The following is a 17,959-nucleotide window of genomic DNA, read 5'->3' as shown; positions in this document are numbered from 1 at the left end:
GCCACTATATTTCTGTATAGTAAGCACAAATAATTAGTAAATAAACGTCAAAATATCAATTAAAGCATGAGTGCAAACCTTGAATACCTAAGGATATACAGGCAGATGTGCTAATGCATTACATAGAAAGTACAGACCATCATTTAGAGAAAATGGAGACTTCAGTAAATTGAATATTCTTTCTATGAAGCAGAAGTCATGTTTTCAAAGCTCATTAACATTAATGCCTTCTAGAAAGATAATAACACTTTCATGCAAAATCCCACTCTAACTGATTCTGAAAGATGCCAAGTTGATAATGATACGAATGTAAAATGCTAGACTATTCTATCCAGACTTTAAGTCAAACAACCCCATTAGAAGAAACATTTCCACACAGGAGTTTTAAAAGCAAAGCAGGGCTGGGGAGATAGCTGTCTGTCAAGGGCTTACCTTGAAACCATTAGGATTTACGTTTGAATCTCAGAACCTGCATAAAGATGCCGTGTGCAGTGCTGTTCACCTGTAAGCCCAGCAGCAATAGGGAGGCAGAGGTATGCAGAACGTATACATGGGGCTCGTTGGCCAACCAGCCTAACTGGTCAGTTTCAGACCATTGAGAGACCATCTCAAAGGAGGTGGACAGCAGCCCTGAAGATGGCACTTGAGGTTATCCTCTGATCTCCACATGCATGTGTATACACATGCACATACTTCCACATATAGCTCACACATTTAAAAACCAATATAAGTGAAATCACATGGTCACACAGCAAAGATTGGCAAATTCAGCATTGGGAGAGGATCTAGGCATCTAGAAACAAGTATGGAAAGACATGTACAGCACCTAGACCAGCAAACCATTCTGGAAAGTACACTGAATAAGCCACACCAAGAACCTTTTCTGCTCAGGGCTGCTCTGTGGGCACAGCAGCATGACATTAGGAGATATTTATTGCTATACTCCCTCAGCAGAATAAAGTTTCTTTTAAGTCTTTGTAACACTGCATTCTACTTGCCCTTCCTTGAGTTCCTCTCCTCCCCACAGTTCCCTTACTAGGTGCCGAACCTCGGGGATTATTCAGGTTGTGGCACAAGAAACGGAAGTTTAAAAGTTGGAGAAGCTGTTTCTTGCTTAAGTGGGAATTAACCCAGAGGCCCACGGCTGGACAATGCGGAGAGTGAGAGACTTTAGAGAACTCAGCCCTAAATGGGATGTCTTTGCCAACCCCTCCCCTCAAGGCTCAGTAGTCTATGTAGAAGAGGAGGCAGAACAATTGTAAGAGGCAGGAAACAGTTTCTTCCAGAAACAAAAGGACCGATACACATATGACTTCACAGAGACTATAGCAGCACCCACAAGACCTGCACATATTCAAACCAGACTCGGTCTTTTATTTATTTGTTTATTATTTATTTATTTACTGATTGATTGATTGATTGATTGATTGATTGATTGATTGATACAAATCTCACTGCTAGGTAGCCCAAACATAGACTTTCAGCTTGCAAGTAGATAGGATTATAGTCTTGTGCCACCAGGCAATCTTAACTAAAGATTTGTTGGAAGAATAAATGTACTGGCCACAAAGATTAATTGAAGTTTAATATCCATTCGACTAAAAGACATCATTTCCAAGTGTTATTACTGGGACATTCTTGCAACCCTAGCATTGGGGAGGCTATGGCAGAAGGATGCAGTTTGAGGCTGGTTTGGTCTACACAGCAAAAACCCAACGGAAATTAAAAAAAAAAAGAAGTTTAAAAATAGAAAGGAAACAAAGAGGAAAATTTAAAATTCTCAACTTACATGTGTGCATATATGTGTAAAAAATAAGTGGAATTGTCCAGGTATGGTACTACATACTCATAACTCCAGCACTTGGGACGCTGAGGCAGGAGTGGCGTTCATAGTTAGCTATAGTTGGAAAGCAAATTTGAGGCCAGCCTAGGGTCTGAGACCCTGTGTCCAAATGACAACAATAATAGCGGCAGCAGCAGCAGCACCAGCAGTCGCTGTAGCAGCAGCAACAGTGACAACAAGAACTGAGCAGAATTCCGGATATATGCAGAACTGCAAGTTTGTACAGGAAGTCAGAAACACTATGGTTCTCAATGTTGCTAGTCATTAAAGAAATGCAGGTTCAGACACAATGAGTGATCTATGCCCTGCTCACTTGAGTGGCAAAAATTCACATTGGGGGAAGTAGGTAGTTCAGTTGGAAGTTCTCCAAATTACTGGATTCAGGTGCCCAAGACGAAAAGAGCCAGGCAGAATGTCCCACCCTATGGCTCAAGCCAATCATCCTGGTGTCTCTACTTACCACCAATGTTCAGGAAAAGTATTCTCCTAAACCATCCCCCTAGGGCATGAACGAAGCTCTGCAGCTGACTATCCCACATGACTGAGGTCAAGAATCCAAGCAAAGCCACCCCTTATGGGTAATTGAGGCATCTCCCAACATCAAAAAGTCAAGAAAAATCACCACCCCTGGGTGGCTGAAGTCAGGTTCCAGCCTGACTGTTTCTAAGAAATTTGCTACCCCTGGGTAGAGTTAAGGTCCAACATAGCTGACTCCAACGACCCAGGAAAAAGTGCCCAAGAAGGCTCAGTTCCAAAACACAAGGAAATTGGTCATCCCTCTGTAGCTGGGACCAGGCCCTAGCCTGGCTGAGTTTGAGAATACAAGGAAAATTCCCACCCGAGTTAATGAGAACCTTCCCAACATGGCTGACTCAGAGAAACAAACAAAACCATCCCCTCTCAATAGATGAGGCCAGCTCTTCAGGATTTTCCTCATGCGAGGCTGAGAAGACACAGTCAAATTCGAAACCAAATTCCAAGCAGAGACTTACACTTGATGGAACCCTTTTCAGCTTCAAAAGTAGCAGAAGAGTCACAGAGACAAAGGTCAAGAATCCTGCTAAAGAGAGGTTGAACAGAACCCGTTGAGCCTCACCCGCTCTCCTCCCAACATCACAGAATTCTATCCTCCTCGGGATTCTTTGTGCATGCGCAGAGAAGTTGCGTGCTCTGAGCAGATTAGTTACTGGCTGGGCAGAAGGTCCCAGAAAACCGAGGTAGAACCCTACCGAAGGAAAGCCTGCTCTAGTCCAGAGAACAGTTGGGGACTTGCAGGAAATCCATTCTGTACCTCTGAACAAACGGCTACCCATCAGAGGTATCCTAAAGAGCCATCATAAATATCCTATGGAATAGGACTCCATGATAAACTGAGAATGCTCAACTCGGAGTTGCCTTCCACGCTAAATAAGAGCATTCACCTAGGGAACAGCATATGCATCTCAGCGCTGCACTCTTGATGTCATGGAAGCCTAGTGATTGTGCAGTTGTGTGCAGGGTAGTTACTTGGGAACATTGTAGAAAGCCTTTCTCTGAGTCTGAGCCACTGGGAAATGCTTCCCTAGTGTCTGGAACGAAATGAAATAAAGGGGCACTAGTCTTGGCAGAAGGACTCTGATTTATTAGTGACTGAGAGGACTAGAAAAGAAGTAAATGGCCAGCTATTGCTGCAGGGCCTGTACCTTGCCACAGATAACTCACAGATGATCTGTGGGGGACCAACCAGAATCTGCTATACACACGCCTGGAGATCAGGAAAACTGGCTGCCACCAGCCCAGAAAAACAGGAAGCTGGGCTTTATACTGTCCAGGAGTCCTCTGTAGGCAGACATCAATGACAATTGCCGCAAGAAAGACCTTTAAAGGAATCAGAATATTCATGGAGCAGGACAGAAGAGTGATTTTGGAGGTGGTGAGCAAAATCAGTTGTCGTCCTATGTGGTCTTCGATAGATATGTGGGATATAGTTGGTTTTTAGCATTGTTCAAGTCCTGCCAGTTTCTTCTCTTTTTTTTTTCTTTCTTTTACTGGATATTTTTAAATTTACATTTCAAATGTTATTCCCTTTCCCGATTTCCCAGACATAAGCTCCCAATCCCATCCCCCTCCCCCTTCTTCTATAAGGGTGTTCCCCTCACCATCCAACCCCCTTCCTGCCCTCCTACTCTCCTACACTGCGGGGGGAGGGGGTCCAGCCTTGGCAGGACCAAGGGCTTCTCCTGTTGGTGCCCAACAAGGCCATCCTCTGCTACATATGCAGTTGGAGCCCTGGGTCAGTCCATGTATAGTCTTTGGATAGTGGTTTAGTCCCTGGGAGCTCTGGTTGGTTGGCATTGTTCTTATGGGGTCTCGAGCCCCTTCACCTGCCAGAAACTTTGTAATCATTAATAACTATGTTATCCTCATCTGCCCACTAAAACCTAAGGGTAACCTATGCAGTTCAGTTACTGCTTTGTGAGTGTGTGCTTTCATCCTGGAGGATGCATATTTGAAGCAGTGGAACTCAAATAGAGATGACCTCCCTTATGGTTTTGTTTCTCAGAGAAAGTCTTAAATCCTCCCTTGTTAGTGACCAGAGATACTATTCCTGATTGACAGCACTTCCCTTCTGTTGTTTGAATCCATCCTTTTCCTTTCTTGTGTAGCCCTGGGAACCCAGAGTATTGTGCAAACTAGATAGTACTCTACCAAAGCTACATCCACAACTCCTTCCTAGTATTTTCAATGTTATTAGATTACCTTTTGTCTTTTCATGTTTCTGATAAGAAACCAAATTTTAACGTACAGTTGGGTCTCTTGTATGTAACAAGATACTCTAGCTGCCTTCAGAATCTTCATTGTCTCTTAATGGCTTGATTATGTCAGTGGATCTCTGTTTATCTGCTTTGCACTTCCTTGAGTTGGATGGCTATTCAGATACATATTTATTATAAAGTTTAAGAGCTTGAGACCACTGAGTAAATAGATTCTTTATATAGCTGTCACAGTGCTTCCTCACCTCTTGCTCCACGGATCCTATTATGTATACCTTGGTGGTTTGAATGAGAATGGCCTCAGAGACTGATATAGTTGAATACTTGGTCTCCAATGGGTGGAACTGTTTGGAAAGGATTAGGAGGTGTGTCCCTGTGGGTGGGATTTTAGGTTTCAAAGGCTTATACCATTCTCAGTTAGCTCTCCCTCTGCCTCCTAAGGCAGATAAGAGCTGTAAGCTCTCTGGCTGCCTGCCACCATGCTCTGCACCATAATGGTCATGGACTCATCCTCAGACTGTAAACACCTATAAACATTTTCTTCTATAAAGTTGCCTTGTTCATGGGGTTTTGTCACAGCAATAGAAAAGTAACTAAAGGGGTTGGGGATTTAGCTCAGTGGTAGAGCACTTGCCTAGTAAGGGCAAGGCCCTGGGTTTGGTCCCCAGCTCCGAAAAAAAAAAAAAGAAAAAAGAAAAGTAACTAAGACATATACATTGTCGTGCTTGGTGGTGGCCCATAGGCTAAGGTGAGTCTCTCAAGCTCTACTTCTTGGTTTTGGTTATGTTTTGGTGCTAAGGCTCAGAATCCAGGTCTCTTGATAGCTATGTCCTCTGCTCTTTTTACTTCCATATTGCCAGTTTCTTTTGGCTCCTCAGATTGGATAAGTTTAATCAACCTATCTTCAAGTTCACAAGTTCCTGTCTGCTAAAATCTGCTATTGAACTCGTTTAGGGATTTTCCTTGTTAGTTTCTATATTTTCAGGTTCATACTCTATTCGTTTCCTCTCATTAGGTTTACATATTTCCATGATCTCTGTTTACACCTTACCTTCCTGCTTTTATTGGACTGTTTTTCTTCAGCTCTTTTGATATCTAAGACATCTGATGTAATAAATCCAGTTACTATGTATGCCATCTTCAAAACCATGGCTGTAATCTTGAAAGGGCTTGGTCAAGTGTAGGTTGAGACAGTACAGAGCTCTCCTACTGTTTTCACGGCTTTTCACATTATTCCACTTTCACTTTGGTTACTATAAACCAGGGACAATTCTCCAACCAAACACCTCACACTAGCAAATCAAAACTCCAGTACCAAAAATAGGTTGCTGTTGTGTGACAAGACTTTTCCTGGGGGGATGTTACACACACATCTATTCACTCCAGATGGGTATTCCATGACAGACCAAAGTACAGATACCACTGAAGTTCAACCTGGTGGACCATGAGTTTTATTGTGGTTATTTACGGAAATATGAGTGAAAGGTTACTAATAGGAGCAGAACTAACTCAACAACAGCTGCATCACCAAAGCCCACCCCAGCATGACTGACAGCTCACAAAGCTGGGAACCTGGAGCTCACTGCACAGCCTGCAGGCAGCTCAACAGGTTGGGCAGAGTCCTTTCCAAATTGCCTCAGTCTTCCAGGCATCTGGTCTGGTCTCAGGGTTTTCTTTGCAGCTTGTCTTCTGTGAGAGTGACTCTCAAACGTCTTGTTTACTCTTGAAGGAGGAGCCTAGTGAATCTGGCCAGTTTGGGGCGTTCCCTGAAGCTATTTTGAATTGTTTAACTTCTGTTAAAGAGCTTCCCTTCATGATGGAATTTCTCAATCTGGAAGGAAAATTCGAAACAACAGCTACCTCTTTTTGAGTTGTTGCTCAATGGGATGACATAGACTTCCAAGTAGTATAGACTGTGGTCTCTAATGCTGTCCTCCAGAACTTGATAGTAAGATCCTATTGCTAAAGTCACAGAACATGGAACAATCAAGCTGGTACTCAAATGGAAGCTTTATCCCTGTTGGCTAGTGTTCACGGTGCTAGAAGATGCTATGCATGTTGCTACAGGAGAGAAGCCATCATCAGTCACACTTAAGTGTGAACCCTGCAAACTACAAGAACTGTTTTGACAAGAAATGCCTACTGGTGCAATAAGGGCATGTATGGGAGCCATCCATCACTTTCTGATCAGATCCAAGGCTATTTCATGAGAAAGGACCCATACCTGGCATTGTCCAAGTAGTCAAGAACCTGTGGCTAGATACATCAGAGGCTCTAGGAAAGAATCAATTACTATTATTCTGCTAGATGGACACAGTATAGAAAGGACTCCTAATGACATTGCTAATATGTAATATAGATTGTATGTCTCTCATCAGAGAAGTTTACTGCAGTAGATGGCACTTCACAGAATGATACTGGAGTGGTTAACATGCAAAGAATAAGAGACTGGAATGCTTAGTCCTAATACACCTGCCCAAAATGTTCAGGCATCTTTGATGAAAGGGGCTTCTGGTAGATACTGTGAGAGCTAGATGTAGCTCATCATACTGAAGAAACAGTTTTCAGACATAACAGGGCAGACACATATACGAGCTAATAGCAACCATGACAGCATCTAGAAGACCTGTATAAGCTCTAAACAGACAAAAATTCCAGCACAGAGCGGCAAAGGTAGACATGGAATTCCACTAGTGAGGAGCTGCTAGCATTTGTTCATTGCTGGCAGAGGAAGAGGCAGTTTTCTTTACTGATGTGACTCCTGATAGGCTGACCACATACCACGGCAGGCCCCACTCCCATGACCAGCTGGGCAACACATACTGGGCTTGATGGGTAAAGAAGAAAAAAATGAAACTTCAAAATTGTTTGGCAACAGATGGTGCATGGCCGAGAGGGAATAATGGGAGGTCATGGCAGGGGTGAATATGTTCAAAATACATGTATGAAATTCTCAACGGACAAAGGCAGAGAAAAACCCTTAGGCTATATTCCAGATTCCCAACAAACTTGATTTTGGCGTTTTTCTCTCCCCAATTACTTGTATTTGGGAGGGTCTGGCCTCCCCACACCCTTCTAATAACACCAGTCAATCCTGTGAGTTATGTTTCTACGTTCAACTTCTTTGTCAACAATTTTTAAAAAAAACATTTATTTGCTTGCTTATGTATGTGCACACATGTGATTTACTGCAGTGTGTGTCAGAAGTCAGAGGACAACTTTTGGGAGTTGGTCCTCTCCTTCCACCACGTGCTTCCTAGGAATCAGACTTGGGTGGCAATGGCCTGTCCTTGCTAAACCATCTTATAGGTCCTCTTGTTAGTAGGTTCATTGGTTTGGTGGTGTGCAGTTTGCGTGTTCGTTTTCTGAAAGGACATACACAAGAGACACACACCTCGAAATGTAGCTTTGAAAATTAATAAAATGGTTTTATTTCATATATGCAAAGTGAAAATCTCTTTGATCACTTACATTTTTACAAATAAAAACAACAATACTGCTCCATATAAACTTCTGTATAAACAGCGAAGAAAATATACATATTATTTTTTCCTTTTAGTGCTTCCAAAGCACAAACATGTACAAGTCCACCTGAAGGCTTTCTGTTGTCACATGCAGGAACAGATGTCAGAGGTTAGTGCAGCCTCAGACAGAGTGGAAGAGCACTCGAGGTAGACGGTTTGCTGACTCCCCTGCCCTTTCCCAGAGAGAAGTAAGTTACCGAAATAGCAGCTTTTCACTCTTTCATTCCAACTATCCTGAATATTGCATGGTTTAAAAGGCACAGCTAGGGATTGTTGAAAAGTTCATTGAGCACATGATCACCACGTGGACTCTCTATGCTTATGAGTTCTATAGGACACAGTGAGGACAGTGGGTAGTGCTCGCCTCGCAGGTGGCCAGCCCCTACTCACTCTGAAAGCGCCTGGGATGGCAAAGCCCAAATGAGTGAACGCTACTAGCTGTAGTAGGGAGCAGCAGTGCTCTGTGGCCTAGCATCACTTTTCCTAATTGGAAAAATGAACAACAAAATGAAAAAAAATATTTCCAACCATAACTCTTAAGGCAAAAGCCCAGATCTTCCTTCCAGATAATTGCTAAAAGCTCTAGTCAAGAGCTTTCTCATAGCCTGACTTATGTCACTCTGTCACTCAAACATTGTAGAGGGCTTTGGTTACACCCCATTGCATCTGAAAACACAAAAAAGCTGTTCTTTTTCCTCACTTGGCTTGCCATTAACATGATGATCTGCTGTTGATGTGATTCACATTGTTAAGAAGGTGGTGGGAATCTATTTTTTCTAGTACCTTCTCAAGGTACTGAATTAAGACTCTTCTTTTAAACCTGAAGATAAAAAGACATATTGTAACCATAAGTGCCATAGACAACTGAACAGTGTGTGGGGTGTTATGCAGCCTATAGGCCAAAGGGAGTATAAATCATCCTCATGGCAAGAGTAGGGCTTAGCCACTGGGCCTGCCAATCCAAGGAGCACACATACATTAGCCAGGACCCATGAGTCAGGACTCTGGTAGCATCCATCTGAACACTGCAGGAAGCAGCCTTACCTATGAGTAGAACAAATGCTTTCACAGGTCAAAATAGAATGTATCCCCCTCTTTGTCCTTCATTGGATCCTACTATTAAATTAAAATAAAGAAAAATAGAACCCAAAGCAATTAGAAAACCTTTAGAAGTTTTGTTTATGCCCACCTTGCAGCTTCCTTGATGGTAAATTCAACAAACTGTTTCTTCATCTCCAGAGGTCCCTGCACTTCTTCAAGCAAAATGAAAATCCTTTCATACTCTGGTGATATTACAAAAATCCAGTGTTATAAAAATATGCATGAAAAATAACAACCATCATGCATCCTCAGAAATCATTCTTTATGGGGAGGAAGTCCTAAGTATGCCTGGTAGGTTAAACATGAAAAGTCAAAATGTCTGCAAATACTTATGAAGGAAATCCCTATAAACAGTATTCAAATGGGGTAAGTTGAACACTGGTTGCCCCAGACTGCCCTAATCTCTGAAGCCTGTGAACATATTATCACATATGCATTATACGCTGATAGAATTAGGCTCTGCATACTGAGTTTTCCAGGATTACACACAGGGTTTCAATGTGACCACAAGTATCCCTTTAAGATGCAGTATGGGCTGTTGTTTTCTGGAAGTTTTCTTTGAGTATGGCTCCTGGTAGGTTGACTGTGCTCCACTGGATGGCCTGACACCCAGGAGTACATGGTGGATTCAACTATTTACTAAAAGAAAAGGACAGGAAGGGGTTGGGGATTTAGCTCAGTGGCAGAGCGCTTGCCTAGGAAGCGCAAGGCCCTGGGTTCGGTCCCCAGCTCCGAAAAAAAGAACCAAAAAAAAAAAAAAAAAAAAAAAAGAAAAGAAAAGGACAGGAAGTCGGGGAGGGGGGGAGAAGTGCAGTGAATCTAAGAGGGAGAGTTGGGGATGAACAGGATGGAAATATATTGTAGAGATTAAAATGAATATTTAAAGATCAGGAAGAAAAGTCAGTAACAGAAGTGGGCAGCAAAGGGGACAGAGAAGGGTTGTGCTGCTGACAGGACGCAGGGCAGGACCATAGGCACAGCGAAATGCAGCCTTCAGAAGCCAGAGAAGGCCAGGATGTGGATCCTGGCTTTATTCCTATAAGGATCACTGGCTTGTTAGCTCGCCTTTACTTTAGTCCAGTGAAAATGTATCCCACATTGTGAATTCCAGAGATGTACAGTGATCAGTTGGTGCTGTCTGAAGCTATGGATAGTCTGATTCACTTGTTACAGCAGCAAAATGAGGTTGCTGTAAGTGAAGGCTAGAAGAATCACTTTGAAGTTACGTGAAAGCCCCAAATTAACCAAGAAAAGCATGTTAAGACTCTATTCTGGGCCTGAGGATATAGCTCAGTTGATAGAGGGCCTGCCTAACAAGCATGAGGCCCTGGGTCCAATCCTTAGCTCATGCTAATCAGCTGTGGTAGCACATACCTGTAATCCTAGCACTATGGTGGAGGCAGGAAGATCAGTTATTATCACCAGTCTGAACCACATCGTGAGTTCGAGGCCAACCCAAGCTGTATGAGAGACTGTTTCAAAAATCAACTACAAAAATCTCTGAATCATACAACAAGCAGGACTGTTCATTGCATTATTTACGGATATTTCATCTCTACTTACTTCTTCCAAACTTTCGAACTTCCTTCATTAATTGATGCTTTATGTCAGCATTGATGCCTTGGGCCATCGCAGGAGTGATTTGCATTGAATTTGGCACCGTTTCCAAAGCTGATGCCATTGTGATTTTTTGGTCATCTACAGAAAGATTGCAGGTTTTGGCTCCTCCTAGAAGGATATTATTACCAGGTTTGTGAATGAATCCATCTTTCCTGAGACCAGTAAAGTCATCAGATAGAGAATCCAACTGGTTGGGTATAAGGCCTTCTCCTGACACATTCATAAACTCTGCTGGAGCAGATTTTAATAAGAAGCCGTCAGCTGGGCTTTGCCCATTTTCCATCTTCTCTTCATGGGTATCATGAATGACAGCAGTGTCTGGAAAACAAGTTAAGAAGTTGAGCTGTCAAGTGCGTACATCATGTCGATCCCACGAGTACATCTCCATGCTCCCCAGTTTCAAGGAAATGACTGATTTCATTGAAGAACCCAATAGAGTGGACTGAGGTTTGAGACTATTCAAATCGAGCACAGGAATGTAACACATGGCCTTCTTCCCTCGCCCCACTATGAATGCAGAAACCAATATACTAATAAGTACCCATAGGTCCCTGGTGCTCACGGCTTAATGTCAACCTGCATGCTTCAAAGTCATACATATGTAAACAGCTACCCACTAGTGAGTCTAAATCCACCCAACTTCTGAATGCCACCTTCTGACTCCGGTATACACCAAATAACCTGAGCAAATTCAGATGCCTATTGGGACTAAATAAACACTGTGCCCCGACCTGCTAAGCAAATGCCTATCTGTAATTACTTAACTTCTGCTGCGCCAGGCTCCAGGGCAGGAGCTGGGAATCAGCAGCCAACAGAAAGCAGCAGAGCTAAGGCTGCTGTTACAGAACCTGCAGTGTCATGGGGACATCAGAGAGGAACCACACAGTCAGCAACCAACACTCCTAACTGCTCTCATTTGAGGAAAGATGTAAGCAGAGGATGAAAGCAGGAACATCGGAGGGAGCCTCCAGGGCTGCCAGGTGGTGGCAGGACCTTTTGGGAGGATGCCAGGTTGTATCAAAGGCAGGAGATACAGGGGGGTGAGCCAGGCGCAGCGATGTGAAGGGTGCGGAGGGTATCACTGGAACTTGTGGTGTCAGCCATGTGAGCTATGTGGGCCAGGGTTAGTACTCAGGCTGTACTGGGAGTGCTCAGGAAGGTGGAGGACATATTCTCTGTATGGATACAGCATGCTTTATTTATCTGCTGACACCTTCACTCTGGCTTCAAGTTGAGAGAGAAGATAGGTAAGAATTAAACAAGAATGGGAAGCAGGGGGACCATCTAAGAATCATGGCTTGGCGAAAAGTCACGCAAGCATGGAATGAGGGAATAAAAGACAAACAGTAAAATGCAGGGATCAAACTGAGGGTCAGAGTACCCCATCTTGTTAGTGGAAGAAAGACAATTTTAAAATTCATGGTAGTTTTTGGAGTTTGTCACCTGAACCATTGGATAAATAACTATGTGTCCACAAGCCAGAAAATGACTGGCTTTGAGAGTAAATGATACCCAATTCTTCCCGACTCTGATTCAGTGACCTTAAGGCGATTACTTGACGCTAGAACATAGCATTGGTTACACTAAGGGTCTTTGACTTTACCAAGCTTTAAAGGTGCTATATGGCTCTTCCAGTGGAGTGAGGGATAATCTCATTAACTGCCACACAGAAGGATGCCAGAAGAGCTGTTCCAGAGAGAGGCAAAGCTAGGCATTTAGTTGTAACACATAAAACATGGCTATCTACTAGGCTCCAAGATGGAGACACCATGTCCATGGTTAAATAGAGGGTTGAGACCAGAGGAATAAATTGTATTCTAGAGATAGAAATGTTGAGACCTGTTCATATAGAAACCAAATTTAAAGCCCCAAGGCCACATAGGAGCACCTTAAAAAGAGATGACAGCAAGGTGAGGTCCCAGGACTAAACTATGAAAGGGAACAAACAGTAAAAGATGGAGTCAGTCCTGGTCAGAAGAGAAATCGGTTTCCATACAGGAGGGCATGAATAATGCAGCCAAACACTATTGAGAAGGAATGGCAGTGGATAGAAAACACTGGTGACCTTGAGGGTTGTTCCAGTGGGGTCAGGAGGCAGACCCCAGATTATACTAGTTCAGTCATGAATAGCTGACAACAACTGCTGATCCAAACTCTTAATACTGAGCACCCTTGCTCTACCCACTTAAAAACTTGGCTCATCTCCTCAACCTTTGAGGTTGATCCAAATGGTTACAAGCAGACTTGCTCAGAGCTCCTCATTTCTGTACTAGTCACCATGAGGATACTTACTAAGCATGTATTACTCACTAATTATGTGACTAATATTACATTAATTTCTATGCAATTGTAGAACTTTTTCTCCACTCATATGGCCAAGATCATTGAATCAGGGTCTCTGTTCCCCATAAGATCTATTGTGCTAGTACCACAGAAGCTTTAATAATGGTTTGCTTATTAACAAAAAATAAATATAGAAGTACAAAGGAAAATGACATTTTTAACATGTTAGTCCTCTAGGAGCCATAAGGAAATGACAACCACTGTGCTATACCTGGATGTACAAAGGTGTGTTTTATGAGGTTTGGACAAGATGGGAACCACGAGGTGGAGAGTGGTCCCTTTCCGCCCACATGGTTAGTTGCAGTAGGTGGTATTTGTGGTTTCTTCAACAGCGGGGACATACTCCGCCTTCGCTTAGATGACATAGGACTGTTGGGTTCACCAGGACGTTTCACTTTGTTTTGTGGCCCTACTACAAACTCATCTGCTTCATCAATCATCATTCCCTAAAAATAAATAAATAAATAAATAAATAAATAAATAAATAAATAAATGGACAAATTTCGTTTAAAACAGAAGTTCAACTTCCATAAGACAAACAAAATATTCATTCAAGCACTTTTGATACACACACTTCTTAGCCACGCACTGCGCCATTTAGATTAACCTTAAGTACAATCCCTGTAAGAACGCTGTTATCAGAAAACGCAACCCAATTTTAATCCTTTCTAAGTGGAACAAGGAGACAACTAACATGCAGGTTTTTGTCCAAGGTTAATAGCCTCAAAAATGACCGAAATGAGAGAAACCATAGTCATCCTGTACATTTAAAAGAAAGGCATGTGTGTACACACATGCATGCTTGTGTGCACAGCGTGTGTAGGTGCCCAGAGAAACAAAAGACGGCATCAGATGCCCCTGGAACTGAGGTAGTGAGGTAGTGAGCCACCTAATATGGGTGTCAGGAATCAAGCTTAGGTCTTCTGCAAGTGCTCTTAACTGCTGAGTCATCTTTCTGGCACCGCGGTCAAGCTTTTTAGTAGTATAAAAACCATCTGGTTCTAACCCTTTTTAAGACTTTAAGAAACACTGATTGTTCCTGTACAGAGCCGTGCAGGTGGGTGGTGAATAGTAGGCAGATGTGGGAACAGAATTCCCTCAGACACAACCTCAAATACAGATTCAAATATGCCTGTCTGCCTTGGCACTCATCAGAAAGTGAGGGGCCGTTTCCTCTTGAGAACAGGTGAAAATGAGAATGAGCGATACCGTATCTTAGGTAAAAGGTATCACAGACAGCCCATTAACATGCCTTAGAACTTGGAAAAAATCATGGCAAAACTATCTTTCTAAAGAATGTTCTCCCCCCATTAGCCGTGCAAAACAAGGCAAAGCGTTTTTACCAATCGTTTAGTACATGCTCACTAATATTCTGAACAGTATAGGTGTATAACTCAATACCCCACAAAGCTCTGTCAGTCTGGTGCGATTATTAGCCCCAGTATTACATGAAAAAAATCAAGGCACAACAAAAAGATGAAAAACCTCATTTAATTAAAGACTGGCATAAGTTGGAATACTTTTTAGTTCAGTTTTATGAGAAAGAGCGATAGAGAATATATCATGGTTTCTATTCATGCTCACCTATAGAAAGAATTGTGTAATATAATCCCACTTCTTTTCATCATTAAATGAACAAGTCAGTAGTGCACAACACACACACACACACACACACACACACACACACACACACACACACACACCCCTCACATTTAAAACTCTATAATAACTCAGAGTGACACCAAATAGTACAGTCATAGCTGCTGGAACATACCTATCACTATTTCAGTAGAGCAGTATAGAGCTGATCATGGAAAAGGAGGAAAGACTTGGTATTCTCCATATCAAAAGAACGAGTGTGTGGTAGAATGAATGAATATCAAATGTGAATCCAGAAAGATGTAGGCTCCAATCCTGGCTTTATCAGCCACATCACAGTGTTCTGACAGCTAATTTAGGCCTAGATTTCTTATTATAGAGTAAATGCGAACTTTCAAAACAGCTCTGGCTGCAAACATAATCATTTAAAACACCAAGTCCTAGTACGTATTCTACAAATGACAACTATTATTTTATTCAACCAATACAGCTTGCATTAGGAGACTCCACTTTCAATCCACACAGAAGTTTTGGTGTCATATTTAGTTCTGATTTGTATACATCTGGCTAAAACCAAAAAAGTTATAGCAAAAAAATAACACAGACACAGAAATAGGTACACTACCTTCTTATCTTGCTTAAATGGATTGCCAAAAGTATGCAGTCGTTTCGGTTGATCTGGGTCGATCTCTCGAAGCGGAGAAGCCAGCATCTTTAGATATTCCTGATAGTTACCCATTTGTGCAACTGGGACACTATGAAGTGAATCTGTAAAATCACCAGCAGAGAAACTGATAATTACAGCTGAAGTATATGGGCCTTTTGAAAGGATATTATCATAGCTGTCTCAGCAGCGTATAGCTTGGCATTATAGTCTGAAATCATAAATCTCATATTCGAACATCTCACATCATCGTTGTTTATACCGATCAGTGGTCTACAGTTACGATAGTGCCTGCAGGCTCACTTCACAAGGACCAAAGCAACTTCTTTACTTCCCAGACCATTTAAGAATGGTCTGGCTTCCTGCATACCAATACTTGAGTTCAAAACTCTGTGTACTTTCTCTATTTTGAAGCACTTAGACTCTCTGGAATTCTTTGTTCTCTTAAAAAAAAGATTTCTTTTCATTTCATGTATATGTTGGCCTGCATGTATGTATGTATACTACATACATGCCTGGTGCCTGAAAAATCCAGAAGAAGGTTCCAGGTCCCCTGGAGTTGAAGTCATGGACAGTGCAACTGTCCATGTATGGCCCCTGTTGTAGGTACTGGGAACCGAACCTGGGTCTCTTCTCAGAGTAGCCAATGCTCTTAACTGCTGTGCCACCTCTACAGCTCCTCTCTCTATTTTCTGGAAGATTCTCACTTTGTAGCACAGGCTGCCCTCAAATCTGTAGACTTCTCCAGCCTCAGGCTCTTGCGTGCTGAGCAACCACGCCCATGTCCAGCTCTCTCTCTCTCTCTCTCTCTCTCTCTCTCTCTCTCTCTCTCTCTCTCTCTCTCACACACACACACACACACCTTTGTAATGCCAGAGAATTGGCTAGGGGTTTGTTCATCTCTGTGGATCACTGACCCCCATTCAAAAAAAATTTTTAGCTGTCTTCAGACACACCAGAAAACAGCATCAGATCCCGTTACAGATGGTTGTGAGCCACCATGTGGTTGCTGGGAATTGAAATCAGGACCTCTGGCAGAGCAGCAGTCAGGGCTCTTAACCACTGAGCCATCTCTCCAGCCCCTGACTCCCATTCAAAATTAACAAAATAGAATAAATAAAAATTGTAAACAGTCACAATATTCCTGTACATTACTAGAGTTCATTACTCTCACGGAGAGCAGACTTTTACTGACTTTTTCCTAGCAGGCTGGGCACAATCAATATCTGAGTATAAAGGTTTGGAAATCTAACAGACCCAAGTTCTGGAACTTTCCAGTGGGCTAAACCTGCTCGAGCAAGCTATTAAAATGCCTGCTCTTCAAATGGGCATAAATCAATCTCTATCTCCTGAGCTTCTGAGGTTTGCTTGAATGACCAGACAGAAGAATAGCCCCGGTGGTCTGGGATGCTGATTACTATGTAGTACCTGCCTTGAGGGGTAGGAAACTTGAGGGGAATGAAAACTGAGGACATGTAGAGTTTGAGTGTGAACTTTGTCCACATTAACACATCACAAAATCATTCTGCAATGAAGACTTTCATGGGAGTCATATCTGCTGTTCTCCTCATGAAAAGTGAGCCACTGTTCACTTACCTTCATCCTGTCCAACAATAAACTTCCGGGTCTGCAGCAGATTGGATCTCATTCTGGTCAATTGGTCTAAAAGTCCTCTTCGTGGAATGTCATAAGCATTTCTATATGTCTGCGGTTTCAAATCCTATTTCAAATAAAACAATCTCAGTTGCTCCTAAGGCTTTTAAATAAAGATATGTGATACCTAACCCTCTTAAAGTCTTACTGAAGAGTACAACGTTTAATACAACTGTGTGGAACCATTTGGTCCAGTAGAAAACTTGTTTATTGTTCTGAATGCTAACACAGCCATAAGTCATTAAAGCCACTAGGAATATCAGTTTTTCCAGTGTATTATTTAGAATTCCAAATGCCAGGATTTACGTGTACCTGCAGCTGCCTTGCACTCCTACTGCTTGTAACCTGTATCTCTTCCCCGAGCAGGCAGTGAGGCAGAATGCAGCCATCTCCCCACAAGATTGCAACTGCTGACTGCACAGTGTGTGAAACTGGCTTTGGGCCCAGTTGCAGTGCCCCTGGAGCCTGCTTCAGCCCCATGAGCCAGGCTGCCCTCAGCCAGGGACTGAGAAGAGCGGAGAGGAGGGCCCAGCTGCTCTGAGCACCTTCACTTCCTCCAATACAAAGCCTGGGCCAGAAGTGTCATGTGATCTGCCTCAGGCTTTCCCCAAGCTGAGCCTCTCCATCCCCATACTACTTGCTGCTGCCACTCCTGTCATAGACACTAGATCTGCACAAGGCTGGAGGATCTGCCTTCGTCCTGCAGTCTCCTTTCTAGTTTCCTTTTGATAGTTGTTTACTGTCCATACCTACCAACCAATGTATCTTATACATTTAATTTCATGCCTGTTCGGTCCCCAGCTCCAAAAAAAAAAAAAAAAAAAAGAAAAAGAAAAAGAAAAAAAAAAAGAAAAAAGAA

The 17,959-nt window shown here is 42.6% G+C and overlaps 1 protein-coding gene across 18 annotated transcripts in view; it reads right to left on the bottom strand.

The window, feature by feature from the left end:
- Ints6l (integrator complex subunit 6 like) overlaps positions 1-17,959 on the bottom strand; it is a 62,681-nt gene that overhangs the window by 3,232 nt on the left and 41,490 nt on the right. For 8 of the 18 annotated variants that reach the window (NM_001433132.1, NM_001433133.1, XM_087600741.1 and 5 more), the window contains 6 exons: positions 17,044-17,167; positions 15,409-15,551; positions 13,396-13,630; positions 10,785-11,159; positions 9,310-9,403; positions 8,000-8,940 (listed from right to left, as the gene is read on the bottom strand). In NM_001433132.1, the coding sequence (NP_001420061.1) occupies positions 8,832-8,940; positions 9,310-9,403; positions 10,785-11,159; positions 13,396-13,630; positions 15,409-15,551; positions 17,044-17,167 (1,080 nt within the window). In that variant the 3' untranslated portion in view covers positions 8,000-8,831. Of the gene's footprint in view, positions 1-7,999; positions 8,941-9,309; positions 9,404-10,595; positions 10,694-10,784; positions 11,160-13,395; positions 13,631-15,408; positions 15,552-17,043; positions 17,168-17,959 lie in introns of those variants that run through there. The other 10 variants (XM_087600734.1, XM_087600739.1, XM_087600742.1 and 7 more) reach the window with 3 other exon arrangements.

Source organism: Rattus norvegicus, chromosome X (assembly GCF_021556685.1).
Source record: "Rattus norvegicus strain SHRSP/BbbUtx chromosome X, alternate assembly SHRSP_T2T, whole genome shotgun sequence".
NCBI classification, from domain to species: Eukaryota; Metazoa; Chordata; class Mammalia; order Rodentia; family Muridae; genus Rattus; species Rattus norvegicus.
This window is presented reverse-complemented; position numbering and strand designations above follow the sequence as displayed.